Raw genomic sequence first — 12140 nt, forward strand, 5'->3', positions numbered from 1 at the left:
CAGGGCCGTGGCAGGGGTGCCTCCACTCTTTAAGCTTCTGTCGCTGTCACACACACTATGATACTGAACGGGAAGTAGATTGGCCCGGTGATGTTTATATTTTTACAGAGCAGATCTCGCAAATACTGGGCAGTTTCGTCTAGTTCCACCTAAACCCATCTCGTAACAGTGAAATCCAATAAGGGTGTCTAAATGGAAACGGAACACTGCCTGCAGCCGCATGCGACAACCCAGGTGGGGTCCGATCGGCTCAGAGCTGGTGAGTTCCCAGGCACCCTGCTCCTGAGGTGCCTTACAAAGCAGTGTGGCCCTGGGCCTCAAGCCGTAGCTCTCCCACCCATCCTCTCTCCATACCACCTCTGCCCAGTCCAGATCTTTCCAGGATGGGGCCAGGCAGTTCAGGCCACCCAGCCCCAGGCTCACAGCGCAGCCACTGAGAAGGGGCACCAGCACCTGTGACTGTGGATTTCCACCCTTGGGAGAGAAGTGGAAGCCCAGGAGAGGGCTCCCAGGAAATCTTCCCGAGCCTACCTTTTGGCGTTGGTGTCGGATGAGTCGTAGGGCGACAGCGGGGGCAGGGTGTCCGCGGTCAAGGTGTGATTGTAGCCCCTGACCATCACCGGCGTGAGCCAGGAGAAGGTGGCGAAGGACAGCAGCCCCGCATCGTCCACCGGGTTAGATGCCAACCTATGCACAAGTGAGACACGGCCCTGACTCCCTTCCTGCCTGTGCTAACCACAGCCAGGCTCTGAACTCGGGACCTCAGCAGGCGTGAGCCAGAGCCAAGCCCACTGCAGCTCACGAGAGATGACGGCTACATTTTCAGGAATTTTGCACGTCGCTTGTTAGACACAGCTGGTATTCTACAGTAAAGTGCATACATTGAAAGATATTATAAGTCACCTATTAAATACAGCATCACTCATGCTCAAAACTCTCCACTTCCTGGCGGTTTTACCATCAGCTGTGCTCTTGAGGTCGGCTGCACTAATTGCCTGGGAAGGGGGCAAATACCGTAGACTGGTGAGCTACCGAGCCACTCTTCCCGGCTTTGCACTCAGTGATGTTGCGTTGGTAGCCACAAAGCAGCCTTGGCAGAACTATTCACACCACAGGACAGGCTGCCACGTGGGATGCTAGCAGCCCTTATCAGAGTACTGGTTCAACTCCCAGCCACTCCACTTCTGATCCAGCTTGCTGTTAATGCACCTGGGAAGGCAGCAGATGACAGCCAAATATCATCTACATGGGAGACCAGATGGAGTTCCTGGCTCCTGGCTTTGGCCCGGCCCAGCCCTGTCTGTTGCTGGCATCTGGGGAGTAAACCCAGCAGATCTCTATCATGTGCTCTCATTCGGGGTGTGTGTGTGTGTGTGTGTGTGTGTGTGTATGTCCCTCTATCCATCACTTTTTCAAATAAATAAATAAATCTCTTTTATCTCTTTTTTAAAAATGATAAACAGGCAATTTCTTTCAGTGGCCAGTTGCTCGACATTTACCCAAGGTTAATCCTAAGGTCCATTCCATGGGAAAGAGAGGCACCTGCTTCATGTAGGAGGAAGCAGAGACCCATTAGCTGGCCAACAGGGGGTTCGGGTAGGCACCTTTCAACCTCAGGAGGATGGGAGGCTCCAGAGCAGGGCAGGCTACAGGGAGCTGAGACCACCCCAGTGGGTAAGACCTGGAGGCAAAGTCATGAGTTTGCTGCAAATGACCTGATGTGTGTCAAGTGCACTGTTGGGAAAAGGAAGGGGATTTGGGGTGGCAGTGAGGAGGGGGCAGGAGAAAGCAGAGATGTAAGGAGAAAAAGGAGGAGGGGAGAGAAGAGGAAGAACGAGGGAGAGGGAAGGAAGGGAGAGAAAAACATGAAGAAAGAGGAGGACGCAAAAGGAAAGGAAGAAAGAGGAAAAGACCGTGGTTTTGGCCATTGAAGAATTAAGCTCTGAAGATGGAATACAAGTCAGAGACACGGAAGCTCATCTCCCAATTGCTGGCTGTTTATGATTTCCCGGGCCCTGCAAGAGCTTTGTATTTGTGGCAGGTGCTGTGAGGTGCCCTCCGACCTCTGCTATAAGGAGGAGAGTTCTGTGCGAGCTCACGCTGGCTGCATCCCCCCCTGTCGTGTGCTGGGCCTCTTTTCGCCATCTGTTCCAGAGCCTTTGCAGGAGCGTGCATGTAGCCAGGACTGTGGGGGGCTTGGTGCTCCCAGCAGCAAACCATAACAGAGTGTGGGACGGAGCCCACTGACAAATGCCCCCAGCTCTCAGAATTTGGGTAGGAAACCTGGTAGAATGCAGACGCCCCGCCCACTGCAGGACACTGGTGCCGCACCCCACAGTGCCTTTCCCCCGTCCCTGCTTCTTTCTCCCTATGCCTTCCCCCACGCTTCTTGAGATCACCTCCTAAATCAACTACCAGCACCCAACTTCTTGGTTGAGATTGTGGGGAGGATTTGAGCAAGGAGAGTCAGTAGTTGATGCCATAAAAGATGGTTTTCATCATAAAGCTAAGCACTATCTTCTACAATTCTCACAAGAACTCAAGGGATGGGTAGTATTGTGACCCCGTTTCACAGACAAAAACATCAAGGCATAGGGTACCTGCCCAAAGTCTTACAGCCGGTTCCTGAAGTAGGAATTCAAACCATTCCAGGATCCCATTATTCTCCTAAGCACTGGTCCACAATGACTCTCCACAAGACAGTTACAAACTGAACTATAAACCAGGATGTAGGGGCACACCTGGGTCTAAGGGTGATAGCCCAAGCCCTCACCTCTCACCTTACAGCATGCTAATGTGTGTGTGTGTGTGGCCTGGAGATCCCAGAAGGCAGTGCAGTGTCGCCTCATCATGCAGCTGTCCCTTGTCCTTTGTTTCTCACAGAACAAGCCACAGGGTCCTTACCATGTAGCAATGACAGGATTTCAGAAATAGTTTCATTAACATCATGTTAATGACACACACAGGAACTTCCAAAAATCATCAAAAATGGAATTAAAAGAGTTTATGTTGGGGCAAAAACTTTTGAAGTCCTTGAGTGGTTTCTTCCTAGTACGCAGCTTCCGTGGACTTTTTGAAGACCTCTCATAGTTAGGGTACCACAACATGAAGCACGAGAGCTTGGAAGTCAAGCTGCTGCGCTGCTCTCCTGCAGTTACAAAAGGTCCCATTCTCTCTCCCTGTCTGCCTCGCACATCCTTGCAATGTGACCCCGCAGCTCATTCTGCCGAGAGGCGGATTCTATCCCCCACACTTAAAATCTAGATTGACCTGTGACTTGGCCCAAAGCGTGAAGTGCAACAAGTGGTGTGCCAGTGTGAACCTAAGCCTCAAGAAGCCAGATGCTTCCTGCACTCCCCTAGAAGCCGACCCCATGACTGTAGGATCAACCCCAGTCTGGCCTGCTGCAGGTGGCGATCCCACGTGTCCCAGTTTCCTGCATGATCCCAGTCCAGTTAGCACAGAAGCACAGCTACCTTGCTGACTAGCAGATGCATGAAAGGCCTTGTCAAGAGCAGATGAACCATCTGGCGCCGCGGCTCACTAGGCTAATCCTCTGCCTGTGGCACCGGCACGCCAGGTTCTAGTCCCGGTTAGGGCACCGGTTCTGTCCCGGTTGCTCCTCTTCCAGTCCAGCTCTCTGCTGTGGCCCAGGAAGGCAGTGGAGGATGGCCCAAGTGCTTGGGCCCTGCACCTGCAAGGGAGACCAAGAGGAAGCACCTGGCTCCTGGCTTTGGATCAGCGCAGCGCACCGGCCGTAGCGGCCATTTGTGGGGTGAACCAACATAAAAGGAAGACCTTTCTCTCTGTCTCTCTCACTATCTAACTCTACCAGTCAAAAAAAAAAAAAAAAGAGCAGATGAACTGCCCAACTGAGCTCAGCCTAAGCTGCCTTATTCTATGGGCCATTCAAAAAATTATAATGTTAAAATTGGCAACTCTTTTTTGGTTACAAAGCAAAAACTACCTGATGATACTTAGGCAAGTTATTTAAACTCTCTGTGCCTTGGTTTCCCCCATCTATTAGATAAAGAGTATCACAATTCTTCCATAGTGATTGCAAAGTGGATGGATGTTTGTGTGTCACTTGGGCAGATCCTGGCGCATGGAGTGCTCTCCTTAAATATTAGCTATAGTCTCCCTTTCACCAAAGGACAGCAGCAAAGCAAGCACCAAGTGAGTGGTTGACAAATGCAGGACCTTGTGGATGGGTGGATGGACAAAAGGATAAGCACACAGAGCAGCATGTGGGGAGCAGGAGCAGGGCCCACCCCACAAGATACAGGAAACTCTTCCTGGAGCTCCTGCCCCCCCTTCAAGCCTCCTCCTGATGTACCTGGCATAGGGTCGCACAGGAATCATGGTCTTCAGGCTGGGGTCATATCTCTCTGAAAAGGATCTCCGCTGGCCCCGCCGGTCCAGATCTGAGATAAGGTAGGGGCCATCACCCACCATCCTGAAGGAAGTCTGGAGCCCTGGGCGCTTGGTCTAGGGATGCGTTCACACTGCAACAGAGAGATTGGGGAAGGTTCACTGAGAGCATCCCCTGCTCCACCCAAACCAGCTCCCTTTCTGGGGCCCTTCAGACCTGGTGTTCCCACTTATGAGGCCTTCCACACTTACAGGGAGTGTGGCCAGAAACTCTGCCACATCCTTTAACTGCACTCGGAGGCTTCTTTTTTGATAAGAATTTCTGGATGGGGGCCAGCGCCGTGGTGCAGTAGGTTAATCCTCTGCCTGTGGTGTTGGCATCCCATATGGGCACCAGTTCTAGTCCCAGCTGCAATCCTCCAATCCATCTCTCTGCTATGGCCTGGGAAAGCAGTAAAAGATGGTCCAAGTCCTTGGGCCCCTGCACCTGCATGGGAGACTGGGAAAAAGCACCTGGCTCCTGGCTTCGGATGGGTGCAGCTCTGGCCATTGCAGCCAACTGGGGAGTGAACAATGGATGGAAGACCTCTGTCTCTCTCTCTCTCTCTGTCTCCCCTCTCTCTGTGTAACTCTGACTTTCAAAATAAATAAATAAATCTTTAAAAAAAATTTCTGGTTCCTCCTCCCCTTCTGTTCTCATGCTGTGTGGTTTGGGAACAGAAAAGCCTAGGATGGGTTTGCTATGGGGAACCAGCTTGCGGCCAAGGCTGAATCCCAGCTGGAAAAAGAGCCCCAAGAAAATGGGTCTGCTTTCTCAGGGTGACACAGTGGAGTTCATCACACACACACGCACACACATGCACAGATGCATGCACACACACCCACATACACACATGCACATACACACGCACCCCCTACACACACATGAACACCCCCCCACACACCTACACACACACATGCACACACACACCACATGCACACACACACACACTCTCCTTTTTCTTACAGATGCCTTCAGATACCCAGTAGTTTGTGCAACTACATCCCTTCCACTCTGGTACTCGATGGTCACAGAACTGCAACAAAGCCACCATCAGGACCAACTGCCTCTGGACCCACACTGGTGTCACCACCGCCCCCAGTGAAGACCAATAAGCTTGGTGGAGGGGGGGCTTCCTGGAGTCGTTCATCCAGTCCTCAAGTCAGCCACCTCGCTCTCCAACCACCTAGACCCAAGGCACTGAGAATGAGCCCTGAAGATTTCCTGAGTCCTCATTTTCCTCCTTTCCTGAGGCCTGGCACCAATCTTGCCCTAAGGCTCCGTGGCAACCCCCTCCCCAAAGCCTACAAAGTCTCCGTTTCTGTCTAAGCTGTTGAGTTGGCTCCTGTTGCTTGCAACCAGAGATCTTACCACTCTATAGACACAGGAGTCACAGCCCCATGTGTTCTCTCCAAAAGTTCTCAAGGCTAGACCCATGGAATAAACCAGTGTCCATCGGGGTGGTAATGGCTGAGAGACCCACGGCATGTCAGAGCGGGCAGCGTCCTCAGATGCAATATTTTACAAACTCCCCGCTGCCTGGAAGAGGAAACCTAGGCTGAGAGAGGGGCAGGAGCTGCCCAAGAGCAATAGCTAACAAGAGGCATCATCTGGTCTGGAGCGTTCTAGATACAGGGAGGAGGACGCTCCCTCCCAGGCAAGTCCCTCTCCTACGTTATATTACAAGAGGCAGTCTTCTGGAGTCATGTTTTGTCTTTCAGCAGAATTGAAAACAAGACTGTCTTCAGCACAAAAAGATAAATCCCTCCCGGAGAAGCCTGCAATGCACAGTTAGCAGGAGGAGATCTCTGACTGGCAGCAGCTCTGCCCCACCCCCCTGCCCCGCCCTGTCTTCATGTGCTCAGTTAGTAAGTATTTGTGGCACGAACACCAAGTGCTCAGACTCTGTTTCCTAATGCTGTGACAGAATTAAAAGGCACCCAAGTCCCTGAGCTTCCTGCAACCTTACTCTCTGCCCTGCCCTTTGCTCTCCACTCGCACCATCATACTGAGCGTCTCACTCTACTCCCTAAACAAATTGCCAGTCCATCCTGCCTCTGGGCCTGTGTCTCCACCATGGAAGAATCTAATATCACTCCCTGCCCTGGACCAGTTCTTGCTCAGCTTTTAAAGCTCGTGTTAGACCATTCCTTCCCGGAGACAACTCCCCTACTTCTCTATTTGTGCAAACAGATCATGAGCTTCCTGCCTGGCTTGCTCACAGCTGTATCTCCAACACCTCGTACGGCTCCTGGCGCATTTTAGATGCTCAATACATGTGCGGTGCATGCATGAATAATGATGGATATGAGTGAAATCTAGACAGTGATCTCCCCCAAAAGGGAGAAATGGGCACAGATTAGCCCATATTCTAATGTAAACCATAGCATAGTGTTATCTCTATAAAGCACTGAGGCACTAAGCAGAGGAGAGGTTAAAGTTAAAAAATCAATTGAGGCAATCAAGTAAATAGTACATTAACACACAAAACAAAAACTCAGCACGGAGGGACAGAGCAGTAAAAGGAAGGGGTGCATACAGTACCAACTGCAAGCTGATAGCCTTCAACTGAATCATGTCAATAATTACAGAGATATAAATAGACTAAACATTTCAGTTGAGACACAGAGATGATCAAGTTTACTATAAAGGCAAGTTCCAATGATACACTGTCTCTAAGAGGTGTATTTTAAATGTAAACACAGAACTAACTTGAAAGTAAACGTATAAAAATAGAAAAATCATGCTAACAATAAGAAGCAAATATAGACAGTCTCCTGACTTTTTTTTTTGTCTTAAAACAGGGAAGGATTTTTTAAAGCAAATTAAATAAATAAGCCAAAAGGTAGAAGTGTGATAACCTACTCCATTAAAATTATAAAAGTCTGTTATGCCGTTGATACAATTTTGGAAAAGGTCAAAAAGAGAGGCCACTTGCTGGTATAAATGCGATCCACTTAACTACAAAGAATTAGCGCTCAGAATCTATAAAGAATCTCCAATACATCAATGACAAAAGAACAACCAACTTTACAAGTGGGCGAAAGACAGAAACAGATCATCGACAGATGATCCAAACAAACACCCAAAAAATATGCTCAGTGTCTGAGTACCAGAGAGGTGTGAATTAAAGTCGCAATCACACAAGTCACAATGAGCAACGAGCAATCACATTCCTCATTCTTTAAACAGGCGATACTTAAAAGTCTAGCATTTCCAAGTCTTGGCCTAGAATGGAGCAGAGCAGCTCTTCAGCCCTGCTGGTGGGAATAGCAATCACGCAACTGATTTGTAAGGCGAGTTCAATATCTTCTGATTAGCACACCCGGTAATTATCCTCCTTACGCCTGCAGGAGAGCCTTTGAGAAACTCTGCCTCTTCACGCCTGTTCACACCCAGAGTGGTCACAGCTCTGCAGGCTCCCTCCCCTCCCCCCATCCTCCTCAGCGCTTCTCCTCTGCCTCTGAAGTCTTGCTTCTGTCACACGCACAGGTGTCAACTCTGAAGCTCAAACCAGAAAACACACAGAGGCGAGCCGCAGAGAGGAGAAATCACTGTAAGTGAGGTAATATCTTTATACATCTATAGCGGCATACAAATTGGCAGCCCATAACCCAGCTTCATCAACTGGAATGTAATGCTTTTAAGAATACAGTGCAATATGCAGAAGAAGAGGAGCCAGTGCTGTGGCACACCAGGTTGAGCCGTGACCTGCAGTTGCTGGCATCCCGTATGGATGGAGGTTTGAGTCCCAGCTGCTCCACTTCCGATCCAGCTCCCTGCTAATGCATGGAAGATGACCCAAGTGCCTTGGGCCCCGCACCCATGTGGGGGACTCAGAAAAAGTTCTTTATTATCTTCATAAGTGTTTTGTAAATCTAAAATTATCCTAAAAATTGTTTATTTTGAAGAAATGGGTAGGAAATTTCTATAGCAAATTCAAAGTAATCAGCGTTTCCTGGAGGACAACGATGAGATCTGGAAGTCACGTGGGGATCCTCCCAAGTTTCTCTAGTATTTCATTATAATGTTAAGAATGCAAATACTGGGGCCAATGCTGTGGCATAGCGGGTTAAGCCTCTGCCTGCAACGCTGTCCTTCCATATGGGCACTGGTCCGAGTCCCAGATGCTCCACTTCCAATCCAGCTCCCTGCTAATGCACCTGGGAAAGCAGCAGAGATGGCCCAAGTACTTGGGCCTCTACATTCACATGGGTGACCTGGAAGAAACTTCTGGATCCTGGCTTCAGATTGGCCCAGCTCCAGCTGTTGTGGCCATTTGGGGAGTGAACCAGTGGATGAAAGATCTCTCTCTCTGTCTGTCTCCTCCTCTCTCTGTCTGTAACTGTCTCTCTCAAATAAATAAATAAATCTTTAAGGAAAAAAAGAGTGCTTCTGTTTAAAAAAAAGCATTCCAGATGGAAAGACACTATGGAGACAAAGGTGTCCAGAGGGGAGCATTTTGCTCTGTGGGTAACACCCCGTGGGACACCCACGTCCTGTGTCACAGAGCCAATTTCAAATCAAGTCCCGACTCTGCTTCTGACTCCAGCTTCCTGCTAATGTGCACCCTGGGAGGCAGCAGGTGATGCTCAAGTACTTGGTCTCTGCCACCCACAGGGGAGACCTAGATGGAGTTCCTGGTTCCTGGCTTCAGCCTGGCCCAGACCTGGTTGTCATGCACCTGTGGGGAGTGAACCGCTGGATGGAAGATCTTCCACTGTCTATCTCTGTCTTTCTCTCTCTCTCTCTCTCTCTCTCTCTACCTTTCAAGTAAATTTTTAAAAAATATTTAAGAAAAGAGAGAGACATGACACCTAAAAGTAATACATCATCCTGGATTGCATCCTGGGCCAGGAAAAAAATTGTTTTCTAATTGATATAATTGGGCCAATTACCAAAATTTGAATGTAGGCTATAAGATTATGTAAAAAATATTACATCAAAGTTAAATTTCCTGATTTTGACCGTGATGCAATTTGAAAATTAATAATTTTTCTGATTCTGGTTCTGTTTTTGAGAAACACACGCTGAAGAATTTAGGGATAAAAGAGCGAAATGCCTGCCATTGACTTTCAACTGTGTCAGAAAAACAGCAATGCAGAGAGAGAGAAGGCAAGAACAAATGGGGCAAGATGCTCATGGTCGTTTGCAAACCTCGGGCAAGGGTAGTTAGGATTTCTCAGCACGACTCTTGCTACTTTTCTGCGAATTTGAAAAGAAAAAATGAAACTTTTTTTTTTAAGGAAAGAGCCCTAAAGGGAGTGAGCTTTTTCCTTCTGTGGAACTCAGGGCTCTGAGCACTGGCTCTGGTCTCAGGAGCCGGGCATAGCACGCCTGTGTCCCCTGGGTGTACGCCTTCTGCTATCGGAAAATGGTCTTTGTTTCCTTCAGCTGCCCCAACCCCGGGTGGGCTGTTCTCCCCTCTGCAGAATAAACTCCCCAGGCCCTCCAGCCTGGTGCGTCTTGTGCACAGCTGGGACCCCGCGCCAGGAGAACCCTGCACCTATAGTTTCTGTTTTTCCACTCACAGTGCTGACAGCCAAGGGTGCTCACAGGTAGCTGTCACAGCTTCCCTTAGGGGTCCTGAGCCCAGTTCAGGAGGCCAGGCCTGCAGGGCCAGGTTGGGGCAATCAGAATGCATAGGCAATGGGCGCTGAGAGGTAATTTCCTTGAATACTCAGCGGGGCAAGCAGAGCTGTGATTACCTAAGACGGCTTGGAAGCCTTGCAGCTGGAATGGCACGTTGCTAAATTCGGCAGCCGCGGGGGGAAATGAGGCTTTGTAAATCAGGAAGTCTGCTTTGGCTAACGTCTCCATCGCCGTCTGTCATGCCAGCCTCTGCCAGGAGTGAGGAGCTGCCTGAGGTGAGAAATCTGCTCTCACAGTCACGGGGGACAGGGAGCAGTGGGGCAGCTTAGTGAGAGCTGGGAGTGGCCAGGCCAGGGGCCCTGCAGCCATCACGACTCTGTCCCTGGCCTGGCTCTCTCCAGCGGAGCAGCTGAGGGTCAGCAGGAGACAGCACAAAGTCCCCGGTGCTCCTGCTCGCTTGCAAGGGGACGGCGCCCACCCTGACCTCAACAGACTGCACGGCAGAAGCAGGAAGGACTCTGTTGGGAGCACAGGATGCAAACAGATACACTGATGTACTGGTCCCTTTATCAGGATCTGCACTGTTAAAATCTCCTTCTACTTTGTGGAAAACAATAATTAGGAGACACCATGTCTTTCATTTTTTTAAGATACATTTATGGGGCCAGCACTGTGGCATAGCGGGTAAAGCCGCTGCCTCCATGCTGGCACCCCATATGGGCATTGGTTCAAGTCCCGGCTGCTCCACTTCCATTCCAGCTCCATGCTGATGCACCTGGGAAGGTAGTGGAGGATGGCCTAAGTGCTTGGGCCCCTGCACCCGTATGGGAGACCTGGAAGAAGCTCCTGGCTCCTGGCTTCAGCCTGGCCATTGTGGTCATTTGGGGAGTGAACCAGCTGATCGAAGACCTCTCTCTCTCTCTCTCTCTCTCTCTCTCTCTCTCTCTGCCTCTCCTTCTCTTTCTGTGTAACTCTTTCAAATAAATAAATAAATCTTTAAAAAAAATAAAAACTTTCTGCTTTTGTCGGAAAATCGTGAGTTCCAGTTGCTGGTGTGGCTTCCACCAGCTGATGCCGAGCAGGTGGGGCATGCCTCTGTTCAATACAGTCCCCACCCCTCCTTACTGTCTCCCCACATTTGCACTGCTCTTTGCCAGGGAGTGCACTCATTTTTCTCCATCCTTGTCTCTGTCCACAGTGGGAGAACAGATGTCTAGAGGGTATCTCAAGGAGAAACATTTCCTACTTACTCTTATTTCTGTCTGTCCCCCCAACCCAGAAAATTCACAGCTTTGTGCCTGAGAACCAGTCTTTGCTGGTGCCCATCACAGGAGCCCTTCCTCCGTGTCCCCAAGCCTTTCCCCACGACCTTGCTGGATCAGGGACTGTGGCCCTCCCCCTGCAAGCCCTTTTTAAAGCCCATAGTGCATTATCAACAGGGATGGTCTCATGCTGCCCCGACCCCTTCCTCCAGCGCTGTCAGTCTCCAGCCCAGAGGTGCAGCGCCAAAGCTGTCCTCAGGCCCCGCCCCTCACCTCTCCACGTGTCCAGGCACCATCGTGGGCAGCCAGACCGGGCAAGGACCCTGAAGGATGAGGGGCTGGTGTGGGAGAGGAGGAAGGAAGTGGAGAGGGGAGATGAGGACGCTTGTGCAAGAAATCTGAGGGTGCGGGAAGGGAGGGATCTGGTTTACGTCCTCGCATCCCCGGGGAGGGGGGGTCCCCAACGAGGTCACTGACTCAGTACAGATACAACGGAAGAAGAGGAAAGCCCTTGGGTTGAAACTATGAGAGCCACACAGCGATGCAGCAGGCATTCAAGGGGTGTGTGTGTGTGTGTGTGTGTGTGTATCTCCATCTCCCATGATTGACTTGTGAACAGTACTGTGTGTGTGTCAAAAGACCAATTTATTCAATATAGACTGTTTGTATGTCACAGATTCTGAACTCCCGTCTTGGGATTTCTGCTTTTCCTTGATGATAGCTGAAACCTCCCAAAATGGAAGTGCCCCAGGATCCCCCCGACCCTCTGAGATCCCCAAGTCCCTGCTTCCCCCTGCCCCCAGCAACACTCACACAGAGGCAGCCACAGTGGAGGGTGTCACCCTCCACAGCCCCAGGGACCAGCTGGTGGCCAC

General features: G+C 50.3%; 1 protein-coding gene across 4 annotated transcripts in view; it reads right to left on the reverse strand.

Moving 5' to 3' along the window:
• The window catches only part of ABCC12 (ATP binding cassette subfamily C member 12), a 59792-nt gene extending 55337 nt beyond the window's left edge, over nt 1-4455 (reverse strand). For all 4 annotated transcript variants that reach the window (XM_051833877.3, XM_089319351.1, XM_089319349.1 and 1 more), the window contains exons 1-2: nt 4337-4455; nt 532-687 (exon numbers count right to left, since the gene is read on the reverse strand). In XM_051833877.3, the coding sequence (XP_051689837.3) occupies nt 532-687; nt 4337-4455 (275 nt within the window). The remainder of the gene's footprint in view (nt 1-531; nt 688-4336) is intronic.
• Nucleotides 4456-12140: the final 7685 nt, after the last annotated feature.

Source organism: Oryctolagus cuniculus, chromosome 18 (assembly GCF_051225735.1).
Source record: "Oryctolagus cuniculus isolate XC-2025 breed Fujian yellow rabbit chromosome 18, ASM5122573v1, whole genome shotgun sequence".
Classification (NCBI taxonomy): domain Eukaryota; kingdom Metazoa; phylum Chordata; class Mammalia; order Lagomorpha; family Leporidae; genus Oryctolagus; species Oryctolagus cuniculus.